The sequence below is a fragment of the Thunnus albacares genome, chromosome 1 (genome assembly GCF_914725855.1).
Source record: "Thunnus albacares chromosome 1, fThuAlb1.1, whole genome shotgun sequence".
NCBI classification, from domain to species: domain Eukaryota; kingdom Metazoa; phylum Chordata; class Actinopteri; order Scombriformes; family Scombridae; genus Thunnus; species Thunnus albacares.
In genome coordinates, this window is record NC_058106.1 from 32,320,958 (window position 1) to 32,335,066 (window position 14,109).

The window sequence follows — 14,109 nt, forward strand, 5'->3', positions numbered from 1 at the left end:
CTGATGCGGGGACATACGGCATGTGACATCACCTTTTTAATGAGGATTGTTTAGTGTAACTGGTTTGCTGTGATCTTGTGTAAGTGATTTGTTCTCAGGTCTCTCTCATTAAAGAGATCTTAATCTCCATGGTAACCCCTAAATGAAGCTTAACAATCTAAAAAAGAAGACAGTCTACCTCAGCACAATGTCAACACTGCATGTATTAGTACAGTCATAGTGTTTCCTTCTTAAAATTAGTGCTGACACTGTGCGGTCCACTACCTTCTTTTCATACCCATTTCTTATTGTGTTAAGAAAACCACTAGATTTTTGCAGTTGTTAGGGTTATAATAATGTGTCTCCTAAACAGTAAAGCAAATGACACTAAAATGAACTGCATTATCTTTACAATAGGCAGTGTTTTGTATTCACACTAACCACAAACTATTCTCCTCTTGGCATGGTGCATTTGAAGACAGGTTTTTTGTAATTGTCCTCAAAAATATACATGATTTTCACAAGCAGTGAATGGGAGGCAGTAAAATGAAGATGGAATACAAAAACCCACACTGTCACTTTGATCAAATCCCAAGCCTGTGTACTTCATAGCGAGCTTGACCATCTTTCTTCTCTTCTATCACTTCGGCTGCTTGCAATTCTGAGGTTTAATGGCAGCATTTGCAAAATCCGCCACGGGTCTCCAAAACCCGGCGTCAGGCCCCTTTTGTTTGCTTCTCAGCAAGACGTAGACCCAACCTGGAGGAGGCACTCAAACCTGCAAAAAAGATGGATTATAGCCCTAAAATAGAGCTGTGCATCTGTCGTCTAACATTTTCCAGCCTGGACACTCTTGGATCCAGTGACCGCACCAAATGTCACACAAAGGGGATGCTGTGACCACCAAGCTGCTTTAAGCAGTTGGTCGCTTTCAAATCTCAAAGAGGAAGCATAGAAGTATTTCACAGTCAAATATGGACTTAAAACACATGACAGAGTAATGCCTCAGAAGATTTGGATCATGGTTTGGAATAAAAGTGGCACAACATATTATACATACTGGTATAACATGGTAGAATGTTAATGTTACCTTTCCACAGTGAAGCTGGTGATTGATAGGTATTAGGTGGAAATAACATATATATTCATGCAGCTTTTTTTGTTTCCTTATACACTTTCTCTGTGCAAATTTAACCGCGGAATTGTTTTTGAACTGTGTGTTTATTCACCTGTGTTTATTGTGTGACTGCTCAGACTCAAAACTGATCTCAGAGCCCCCCTGAGAACTCCAGTTCCTTCTGTTTACTCCAGTTTCTGTACATTTAATGAAATGAAAAACATTTTAACTCACCCTGTTGCGTGTTTGCCTGTTGGTGCCTCCCAGGGCTAATTTGCATCCACTCGCTTCAATGCATTGACCTTACATGCAGTTGGGTCAACTCTAAAATCCACTTTCACTTTTCACCATCTGAATACACCTTCAGAGTCATCTTTGTGAACTCGACTGTATAATGTTGTTGCATTTCTGGGCAGCAAACCTCAGACTTTGTGCTGTTTTTTTTGTAAAATGTCCTTGAAATCAATCTGGTAGTTACATGAATCTAAATACAGTTAAATAAACCCTGACTTTATGGTGACAATTGTATTCCAGTAAAGATGAATAACATAGATACTTGGTACTTTGCTGGGCAACTAACTGTACATCACATCATACTTAGGAGGCTGTGTTTGGCTTGTGGATACAGCTTTCAGTGATCAAATAAGACTCCAGTAAACCCTAAAATAAATATTGCCTACAGCTGGTTTATGAAGATCCTCAGTCATCCAACTGGATTTGGGTAACAAGGACAAAAAAGGTCAGATCAGACAATTATTCAACATAAATTAACTTTGAGAAATGCGTGATGTATATTCCTACTTTTTGAAAATTTAGCTCTGACCTCACAAGTGTCAAATACTTCTCTGACAACTCCTTCCAGTAGTACAACACTATGTAATTCATATTCATGAGGTGTGATTGCTCTTTGCACAGGGCAACCTTTTCCTGCTCTGATCACAAACATACTCACTCATTTCTTTCCCACAAATAACAATTTATTCTTCACACATTTACTGAAAATTACAGTTTATTGAAAGGACACAGAAAGGTCAGATAACACAGATACATGTAGCTAGGAGTTACTACTCAGTGCATGGCACATTCTCAGGGAGACGACCCATTGTGAGTCTTTGGCTCTTTGCCTCTGGAATGTTAAAGGCAGAAAGAGTGCTGAAATATTAAATGTTGAACAGTTGGCCAGCCAACTTGAGCCTCTATATTTCAAAATGTGGAGGAGTAAATAAACCTTGCTACAATGAGTGACAAACAATATTCTAAGTTGGGTAGTAGTAATAGTAGTAGTAGTAGAAGTAGAAGGAGTATTTTTTTCTTTGTCAATTGATATACTTATCACAGGATACAGTGTCAGACCTCACTAGTGCAAAGGGATTTTTCTAGAAAGATCACACATTTAGAAAGCAGTGTCCTCACTCAGAATAAAACTCAGATAAGTAAACAACAAATGAACAATCATGAAACAAGTTACCAGTGCCATTGCTACCTTTTTAAAAAGAATTTCTAGAATGCATGCCATTTTACTATGGAGGTTTTCAGATGACAGTTTGAAATTTGTTGACAATTCCAGTGTCTCAGCTTTTGCAAACAATGCTGATATGTGTATGTGTAGCTGTGTATGTGTGTGTGTGTGTGTGTGTGTGTCTGTGTGTGAGCATGTGTGGACGCACATATGTTTTTTTGTGAGAGTGCGCAAGTGTGTGCTCTTAGAAAGATCCTCCAGGCAATGCAGAAGCTCTGCATTCTGGATGATATGCCGTCCGCTCAGTTGTATTTATGTGGCTTTGTCTTTTTGCTGCTGCCTCCCTCTGCCTCCTCGCTGCCGTCTGAGGGCTTTGTGTTGAATTTTCCAGTCTGCGCTTGGCTCCTTTGCTGTTAGGTTCAGAAGATAAAGATTCATAATGAGCAAGACTGATACAATAATATTCCACAGTAGACATGTGGTGGTCTGTAATTTGAGAAGGAAATGCTCTTAAATATCTCTGGGATGCAAAGGAAGTAGTTAAGCATTTAAGATAATATAATATTAATTAGTAGCGTTTCATTACCAATACTATAATTATTGCCATTACTACTGGGCAATAATTACACACTTCTAATTCCTCTCTCGCTCCTGGTTTTAGCTTGAACATGCCCCCTTATGTTGGGAGTGAATGTGTGGGGGTGTGGAGTAAGGCAATTACAGCTGCAATGATTAGTCGATTAATAGATTAGTCAATCATCAGAAAATTAATTGGTTCAACTGTTTTGATAATTGAATAATTGTTTTGGTAACTTTTTAAGCAAAAAAATTCTACATATTCAATCATGGCAGCTTCTCAAATGTGAGAATGTGAAGCTTTTCTTTGTCGTACATGACAGCAAACTGAATATCTTTGGATTTTGGGCTGTTGATCAGACAAAAGGAGACATCTGAGGATGTCACCTTGAGCTTTAAGAAATTATAAAAGGCATTTTTTTGACACATGATTAATTGGCAGATTAATCGATGATGAAAATAATCGTTAGTTGCAGCCCTAAAGGAAATGACAGATTTTTAAAAATGTTAGTGTACAGGGCAGCGCTATTTGATTGTCACTGGAAAAGTAGATACCCACCAAACAAATAATAAAGTGACTGTGCATATAATTTACTCAAAAAAGTGGGTTTAAGTCACTAAAATACTGAAATTTAATGGTAAAAACATCAATGTAACTTTCATTTCTCTATCACAATATGAGTAAATCATTGTAAACACCTACAGTATGTGGTGATTAACTGCATATCTTTTGTACTTTTAAGATAAGAGTTGATCCCTGCAGGGCACTCCTGCAGAAGGGTTTTCATTGATCCAGTTCATGTGATATACAGTATGTGCCAGTGACTAACTGACCACATGACATAAAAGTTGATTAGGACCACCCAAGTGCAACACTGAACAAGTCGCTGTCCATGCAAATGAGAGTTTGGGATGCTGGGGGCTGTGAAGGATTAACAGGTTGTGTACTCCTCATTTCGGCAAAACAAGGCTATATTTCTGGGATGAATTTAAATGAGCCTTTGAAATACAACAGCCTTGTCACCTCGTTGGTTTCGAAATGCTGACTTTGAAGGAGGTAGTCCGGGGATTAGCTACTTGGGCTGGGTGATATCACCTGAAACCATGACTAATTGTCACATTTACCTTGGTAACATTTAGTGAAACAATATCTCATTAAATACACCTGTGCACAAGAATCTGAAGGTCTTGGGGAGTTCTACTACATATGTGAAAAAAAGTTACGTAAAGCCTTTTGTGGTTCCAGAGGGAGCTGTGTAAAATTTAAAAAATTAAATTACCTCAAGTAATGTCACTTGAGTCGATTGCATGTTGGCTCATGTTTTTAAGCACAGTTCTAAGCTTCAAATGTATTTTCTTCCATTTTAAACACAGTGATTGTGTGCTGGGCTCTGAATGCTGCCAGTGCTCAGGTGACCTACACTCATTACTGTGCCTGAATGCATCGAGTGTAGACACAGATGGAGGACTGAAGCTGCTGCTCTGCTAACATGCTACTTATGCTACACCTCCTGCATTGACACCGTGTCATACTGAATGTTCATTGTTAAATTCACGGTTTACTGCTAACCTGACTCTGCTCTGATGACCAGCTCATGTGCCTGTCCTGGGCACACAATCTCTCTGCAAACTTGCTACAAAATCACACCTGACTGAATGCTTGTAAGAAGCTGCACTTAAATGTAGCTGTGTTTTGTTCTGTATCTTGTCGACTGACGCCAAAATGTGCCCACATGACCGACATGACATGTTTTTCTGCACCTGCCCCCAGCTGTTTTTACTCCAACAATGACTCATTTTGTCTATCAGACTTACAGTAGACTGGAACTGTCTGGTTGAATACACTGTTTAAAATTACTCAGTGGAACAATACCGACCCGGTGATTCATGAAATTAATTCACAGCACACTCTGACTGGTTGTGTACTTTGGCCTATAGGGTTAGATTTGTTTTTGTACTTTCAAGGGGTAGGTAGCAGCCTGTATAAAGGGAGGAATTTATCAAACGTATTGATGTGACTGAAGTTAGGTCAGTTAGTGAGTCATAATATTGATTTTTGGTAACTTTGCAATCGATTGCCCAGCTTTAATGGCTACAGAATCCTGCTGGTTTTCATCTTAGGCATAGAAGGAAGGAGTTACACTTGGGACGCAGAATGAATGCAATTAACTAACTGGTGGGATGGAAGACCAGCAGTTCTCTGGGTTTTGAAGAACAGCAGCGAGAGCAACACCAGTCTGTTTACAGTTCAGTGGCATGTTGAAACACAATGCAGTCTAATAGAGGTTTGTGTGTGTTCCTGTTATTTTCACAAATTCCCTCTTGTATTTTAAAGACAAAATCATTTGGGCTCCAATGTATTGTTTTAATGTGATGCAATTTTCTTTGGTATTCTGAATAATTTTTGGCAATGGCATGTTTAAATACAGCACACAGGCACTAGAAACAAATTCTCCAAGCAAAGCATCTGTTTAGTGTTTGCCAATGTCACTTTGGAGAATACCTTAAGGCTTGCTGGCTGCTTGCAAATTATTGAGTTACACATCACTCTGCATGGCAGCGGGTTACAGTTCTACCACCTGGCTTGGAGCAAAATAAACAGAAAAGAGGCAACATGCAACTCTACACTTATCCTATCACTTTCGGGGGAGCATGAAAGTAAACTTTGTATTTGACCATATCATTTGGCAGTTGTGTTATTACAAAATACTGAGCAGTGCATTTTTAACTGAAGTACATGGATGTGTGTGACTGAGACTGGGTACTCAATAACTCTCACTTCCTTCTGCAGGCAAGCTTGATCTCTCACTTAATGCACTCTTGTGGCTTCTTGCCAAACTCTGTTCCCGCCCACTTTAATGTGGGTTTAGGATTTTCTTTTTTTTTTTTTTTGTGAATCCTATTTATCACTAGCAAAAACTCCCTTAAGGACATCTTATAGTTTTTGTGCAAGGGTGGGTTTTTGGAGAAACTTGCAACAGCTTTATCAGCTGACAATGTCAGCAGTCAAGCTGATTAAAAACAAATGTACTGTATATCTAACAATAAAGTTTCTGCTATTGCATGGTACGTACAGTTCTGACTTTATATTGACTTATTGTGCATTGTGTTTTTCATAAGGATGGATGAAGAGAAATCTTTACAGTTATATTTTTTTTTCTAATAAGATGGGCCAAGATTACAGTTCATAGAGAGGCTTTATATCAATATATCTAGTCTAGTCTATAAAATACAAAGAGATTCCAGAAACATGTGGAGGTATAAAAAAATAAATTACAGCTAAAATGACGTACGTGGGCGTACACTTCCCACTTTACTAGCTAGGCAGGCAGAAGGTATAATTATTTTCCTCAGATAATGTTAGCAACTGAGCACAAATGCCACCATTATTTCTAAAATACAATAACAAACATAGCAGGTTCTTGTCCTAATACTGTCGCTATTGGTAAAACAACTATTTTAACAGTGCTAAAACTGACAGACAGATGAAAGACTACTTGTTTTGTTTAAATAATAATAATAATAATAATAATGATAATGATAATAATAACAACAATAATAATAGTAATAATGATAATAATAATTTGAACATTTATTAATAATGATTTTGAGCAATTGCATACTTGGTGCATAAACTGTCTTTGAAACTGCTGATATTTTTCTCCTCACATTCTAGCTGCTATTCTTCCACTTGCACCTTTTTAATGAATTCAGGAATGTCAGAACAAACAATACTGGTGCTACTTTGCTTCAGAGATATGCTGTGTTGTTTAAGAATGTCAGAGTTTGCTGAAGTGTTACGGAGTTATATTTTTGACTTAAGGAGAACAAGTTACTTAACTCACAAAGAATCTTAATGGTGGGCTCCAGCATGATACACCATACATTTGAACAAATGTTACACAGGTTAGATAGCATACTGTGTCTCTTAAGTCTACACAATATATTTACAAACCCAGAACAATGTTATTTCCCCCAATGTTGTTGACATTATAGTTATTCTGGCTGAAAGCTCCACTGAGGGTGTCTGGTGTTGGTCTATCAGACTTTCGATCTTGAGGCCACATCCGCCAGAGCCTCTTTGTCTGATCGGTCTGCCGGAGGAGACTGAGTAAATAGACGAGGGCTTATTGTACAATATATCTCACCTACAAAGTGCAGCTGTTGCTCTGTCTTCCTATAAACCTTTCTTTGTGTTGCGAGACTTAAAGAATTGCCTTTTCTTCCGGAAGTATTTGAACATAAGGGGAGAAGCCACTCAGGTTCTCACTCTCACAAATCGAACATGAGAGCACATAATGAAGGTAGAGTAGTGACAGAAATAGGGGGCACTTTAATGCAGATTGATCCACAGAGACCGGAATGCAGATCATTACTAATCAAATTGTTTACTACCCGGTGAATGGCAAGTGCTGTGCATGAGGGATACCAACAGACAGCAAGCAAAGAGAGCTGATGGTAGATATAGTGTTGCAACACAATGTGAAAATTTTCCAATTAATTAGATTAAAAGAAAAAAAAAAAGTTTTTCCCCAACAAAAGGTTCATGTATAAGAAGTAATTAGCTGAAATGTTACTAGTTTTTTGTTCCCAAACAAAATATTGTTGTTGTTAAGGTGGACATGGTTCGACGATGCAAATTCTTTCTATTATTATATTTTTTTGCTGGTCTTGCATGTTGCATTGTTGGTACAGCAAACATGTTACATGTTACATTATGTAGCACTATATCACTATCTAATACAGAATACCATTATCTTGTAATGCTTTGAATCAGTGACAGTCCTTTGTTGTATTATATAAAAAAAGCAATTGTCAGACTGTCTTTCTTGCATAAAACAAACCAGTGAAGTCAATTCTGCCCATTTGTCGAGATTTTTTTTGAAATATTCTCGCATTCTTGTGCAAATATTCTAAAAATGGAACGCTGCCACTTGGAATGCAAGGCAGTTGCTCAGTTACACAGTATTGCACTGAATTGAAATGAGATGCATTGTTTTGCTGTACCATCTGCCACCTCCAAACAGGTGTGACTCAATTCAATAATATGATGAGGGAAGCAGTTAAGCATAGGCTTTGGCAAGGCATTGACATTGGCACACTGAATATTAGATTTTAGCAGATTGGTTGCCTTATTTTTAGGAATATGATATAGGAGTTGTACATCCTTCCATCACACTGTATCATCCGTTGTGCTTTGTTTCACTTCTTTGTTTTGTATTTTGTTACAAACTGAGTTGAATTAGTTTGTTTGGTGATTAGTTAGTTGTCTGTGTAGTCTTGCATTTCATGAAATTCTTTAAGACATGCAATGTCTTGCTACATTTTTTTTTCATTTTTCATGTTGAAATTTCTGTGTAATGCAAGAAATTACGCTCCGAATAACTAGAATAGTCTAAAAACTGCTATAATCTGTTACAGAAGAACTAAGCAAAGGATAAGGCTGGTGATATATTTTTTTTCTTATTGTCAAGAAATTGTAAAAGTATTTTCTGTGTTGACAAATTTTAATGTAGCTACTGTCTCTGTGCCATAGACCTCCATTGTTGTGCAATAATTATTAAAACACGTCAACAAAGCACATCTTTACACTGGGTGACATATTCTCATTAATGTAAACATGGGCACTGTAGTTTGTTTTGAGTCCCACATATATGTTATAGATGGTGAAAATATTCCACCCAAAAAATCTAAATTTACTTCTGTTTTAATAATGTTAGCTAAAATTACAGTGCCCAGCTGGATAAAGGAATTATTTAGCATTTTTATGAAGCAAAACTATATTTGTCACCTGTTTTTAAGATTTACATCTTCAGTCAGAACCAATGGGCTTAGGGTGGGGGCCACAGATGGAGTAGGGAAGGTGGGAAGTACTGAGCCTTCCCTACTCTTTTCCCTACTGAATATGTTGTTGGTTTTAGTCTTTTCCAGTAGTGGAAAGTAACTGAGTACATCTACTCAAGTACTGAACTTTTACTTTATTTAAGTATTTCAATTTTATGCTACTTTACACTTCCACTCCACTTAATTTCAGAGGGAAATATTGTACTTTCTTCTCCAAAGCATTGATTTGACAGCTTTAGTTACTTTTCAGATGAAGATTTGACACAATGGATGGTATAACAAGCTTTCAAAATCCAACACATTGTTAAAGATGAAACCAGTGGTTTCCGACTTTTTCGTCTTTTGACTTCTTTCAAAAAGCAGTGTTTAGTCAGTGTCACATTTCAGATGTCTATGAGTTGTTAACAGCCCCACCAAATAGTGATTTTTCCCTCTAAACTTCTTTCATTTCAATAAATGTTCAAATGATCCAGTATTTCACAAAAAATCAAAGATTAGAGAAACTGAAAACAGATTTGTTTATCAGATCTTTGCTTTTTCTTCTCTTTCCTGGTGACCCTTTGGAGGGGCCCAACCCCTAGGTTTGGAACCACTGGGCTAAACTAGCTAACTGTGTGTATGTATGTAAAGTAGTTTAAACTAGCTCCACCTCCAGCAGCTACAACAGTAACATGCTGCTTACACACTGATGCTTCAGTATTAATAATCTAATGATGTCATATATAATAATATATCAGACAAAATGGATACTTTAACTACATTTTACAGCTAATGCTTATGTCCTTTCATTAAGTAGGATTTTTCATGCAGGACTTTTACTTGTAATGGAGTATTTTTACATTGCTGTAGTGGTACTTTTATCGAAGTAAATGATCTGAATACTTCTTCTGCCTCAGGTCTTTTCACTGGATTTCTTGACTATTAGAAAAATATAGAGACACCATCAGTTTCACTGATGAACTGATACACAATTTTTTTAGGGGGCAAAACACAGCAAGACTGACAACACTGCAGTAACAAGAATCAATTCTACAATGTCTGCATCCGTTATTTCCATATAGATTCAAGTGAAGCTCACCTGCTGTGGTTCTGGTAGCTTTTTACTGTCTGCAGCCGATTCCTCCGTCTGATTCTGGAAGCAGTCGCCCCCCGTCTATCGGAGGAGAGGGAAATTATTTCAGAGTGCAGATTGCATGCTGGGACTGTGTGTATTCAGTGAAAACACATGAGATGAATAGACTTCATTATAATAATAATAATAATAATAATAATAATAATAATAATAATAAACTTTATTCATACAGAACTTTTCAAAACAAAGTTATAAAGTGCTGTAGGATTAAAACATTTCAGGACTGAGGCAAACAAAATCAGGCAATTAAATTTATGTAAAAATTAAATGGAATAAAATCCCCAACAATAAAGATAAAAAAAAGACAACAACAGTGTTAATAAAACAGGTAAGACATGTTGGAAATAAAACAGTGTGCTAGAATTAATAAAAAGGCTTTTTTAAAAATATATGTTTTGAAAAATGATTTAAAAGATTTCACTGATCCTGCAAGCCTCAGATTCTTGGGCAGGGAGATCCAGAGCTGAGGGGCCCTGACTGCAAAAGTCTGGTCACCTTTAGTCTTGAGCTGGGACTTAAGGACAGCTAGCAGAGCCCTGCCCGAGGATCTGAGCCTGTGGTCTGGCTCATAGGGGAGCAGCATTCAGCAATGTAGCTGGGAGCTGAACCTTGACGTGCTTTAAATGTGATAAGTTAAATCTTAAAATCAATCCTTAAACTTACTGGCAACCAGTGAAGAGAAGCTAAAACAAGGCTGATGTGATCTTGTCTTCTAGTATTTGTTAAAAGCCGCACTGCTGCATTTTGTATCAGCTGAAGGTGTTGAATACAATGAATTACAGAAATCTAACTGAGATGCCTGAATACAATAAATTACAGTAATCTAACCGAGATGCCTGAATACAATAAATTACAGTAATCTAACCGAGATGAAATAAAAGCATGGATGACCTTCTCGAGATCAGGCTGAGAGAGAAAAGACCTGATTCTTGAGATGCTCCTCAAGTGATAAAAATATGATTGAACAATGTTTGTAATTTGTTTTTCAAATGAAAGGTCACTGTTAAATATTACACCTAGGTCTCTGGCGGCAGGTTTGATATTTGTCGACAGGGATCCAAGATGTTTCTGTAATATGAGGATGGACTTTGGAGGACCAGAGAATTATTTCTGATTTGTTTTTGTTTAGCTGGCGAAGGTTTTGGCTTTATTTCTGCCAGACAAGATAAAAGATAATGAAAATTGCCCCCTTCACCGGTTTTTAATGGGACATAAACTTGTTTGTGATCTGCATAACAATGGTACTAGATTTTGTGCTTATGTATATGTCATGGTCTAGTGGCAGTATATATATTAGGGATGTGCAGAGGGCCCAGTATTTGTATTTGTATCTGTATTTGTATTTGGGCACACCCCTAATATATGAGAACGGGATTTTATATATATATAAAAATCCCCTTCTCACCCCCCTCCCATCAGGGGTGGTGGTGTGTCTTCCTCAAGCTCGGGTCCTCTACCAGAGGCCTGGGAGTTTGAAGGTTCTGCACAGTATCTTAGCTGTTCCTAGGACTGCGCTCTTCTGGACAGAGACCTCAGATGTTATACCTGGAATCTGCTGGAGCCACTCTCCCAGTTTGTGGGTCACAGCCCCCCAGTGCTCCAATTACCACTGGCACCACTGTTGCCTTCACTCCCCACATCTTTTCTAGCTTCTCTTTCAGCCCTTGGTATTTTTCGATCTTCTTGTGTTCCTTCTTCTTGATGTTGCTGTCACTTGGGATTGCTACATCTATCACTACTGCCTTCTTCTGTTGTTTGTCAATCAACATGATGTCCGGTTGGTTAGCCATTACCAGTTTGTCAGTCTGGATTTGGAAGGTGCACAGGTTGGTCTGCCTGGTCTTGCAGTCTTGGGTGACTGCTCTATCGACCAGTAGCTGGTGCTTAGCACCCCTGGTATTGCTACCAATTCCTTTCTGGGCCCTGCTCATGTACTGGGCCATGTGCCTATTCATCTTGGCCGCTATGATGCCTGACAGGAGCTTCCATGTTGTACAGAGGCAGGTTATTGGCCGGTAGTTGGATGGGATCATGCCCTTCTGGGGGTCCTTCATGATCAGGATTGTCCGCTCTTGGGTTAACCACTCTGGGTGCATCCCATCCATCAGCAGCTGGTTCATTTGTGCTGCCAGGTGTTCATGGAGTGCAGTCAGTTTCTTTAGCCAGTAGGTGTGGATCATGTACGGGCCCGGTGCTGTCCAGCTCTTCCTACCTGACAGTGGTTCTTAAATGTCTGCCATTGTAATGGTCACTGGATCTTGATCTGGGAGATTGCTGTGGTTTGCTCTTAGATCCACCAGCCACTGAGCATTGGTGTTATGTGATGCCTCCTTCTCCCATATACTCTTCCAGTATTGTTCAGTCTCAGCCCTGGGAGGTTCTGTTCTTGTGTTATTACCTTGCCACTGAGAGTACACTTTGGATGGTTCGGTGGATAGCTCAGTGGTTTGGTGGCTAGCAGCGGGATAGCACAGTGGGTAACACTGCTGACTTTGGCGCGGGAGTTCGGGGTTCGAATACCGGACACGGCGGGGTAATATATCTAGTGTGGACCCTTAGGCAAGGTCTTTGATGCTGCTGGCCTACTTCAGTATGAGTGAAACCGCAAATTCGAGAGTCATACCAGCTCAGAGGTCGCCCTGGTCAACAAGGTCCACGTCAGGTGTTGGAGAACCAGGACACCCTGATGAGAAATGGGCTACTGGAACAAGACATAGACGGAGCAGGGCAGAGAATAGGGATCTGTTGGAGAAGGGCTACATGCAGAGGTTGTGGGATATATGGATGCTTCAAAACCCAACATGTAAGCTGAACGAACCAACTAGCTCAGTGTTCCAAAACGCCAACTGCTATCACAAGTAGAGATTGATGTGGTACAACGAACATGCTCCGGCAAGGAGCATATATATATATGTATATAGGTGCCAAGGGTGGAGAGACTACTCATGACTCATGACTACTGAGAGAGTTCTGTTTGATAAATAGGATTTAAATCAGTTTTATACCAATGACATTAATGATATTCCATTGACTTCCTCTGAAACCATACAATCATCCAACTAACTTCTTATGACAAGCTGTTGATATGTGATATGTGATATGGTTGATGAAATAATCAGTAGATTAAACATTTTATTCATTTATTGTTTATTTTTTGAAGCAAAAATGCTAAACATTAGCTGGTTCCAGCCACTTAAATGTGAGGATATACTGCTTTTCTCAGTTTCACATCGTCATTGTAAATACCCTTTGGTTTTCGACTGTTGGAAAAAAAACAAGCAAATTGACTATGTCACCTTGGGCTCCTGAAACTTGTGATGGGCATTTTTCAGTATTTTCTGACATTTTATAGACTAAATAATCAATCGTGAAATAATAAATGCTGAAAAAAATCATTAATTGAGGCCCTACAGAATGTGTTTTCTCTTACAGAATTGTAAGCATGGCTCCGGGCAATGTCAAGACACTTCTATTCTGTGATAGTCTTGAAGCCGTTTTGCTCCCATGGTAATAATTTTGCCTCCATGTAACATTGCTGCAAATCATTGTGGCCAAAACATAGCTTCATACAGGATGAACACAAAACATTGTCACTAAAAAGTCTCTTTAACCTTTAGCTAAATTGTGAATTACTTGCTTGAAACACTGGCTGAACACAAGAATATTTGGATGCACCTAACCACAAGCAGGATGGGTGATGAACAGAGGTGAACGCCTAGATACTCCATAACACTGTGAGACAATCTCAAGCCTAATGCATTTTATATGAAATATATATATTTCAAGTGTGAAGTCTGTGTAGGAAAAGCAAAACATTTGTTGGATTGCTGCAAACCTATCACATTTAATTTTCAAACTGAAGCACAGACTGCAGGTTATACACACTCAAACTAACTGTCTCTCCTCATTTCCTCCCAGCCTGCAGGGAGAGGAGGACAGGAGAAGATGTGGCAGCATTCATGAGAAAACACAATATCTGAGTCTCTTTTTCAAATACTGTAT

At 38.6% G+C, this 14,109-nt stretch overlaps 1 protein-coding gene across 1 annotated transcript in view; it reads right to left on the minus strand.

Moving 5' to 3' along the window:
* Window positions 1-2,063: 2,063 nt before the first annotated feature.
* luzp2 (leucine zipper protein 2) overlaps window positions 2,064-14,109 on the minus strand; it is a 165,999-nt gene continuing 153,953 nt past the window's right edge. Inside the window, exons 11-12 of the mRNA XM_044355408.1 lie at window positions 10,054-10,128; window positions 2,064-2,965 (exon numbers count right to left, since the gene is read on the minus strand). Of these exons, the coding sequence (XP_044211343.1) occupies window positions 2,858-2,965; window positions 10,054-10,128 (183 nt within the window). The 3' untranslated portion in view covers window positions 2,064-2,857. The remainder of the gene's footprint in view (window positions 2,966-10,053; window positions 10,129-14,109) is intronic.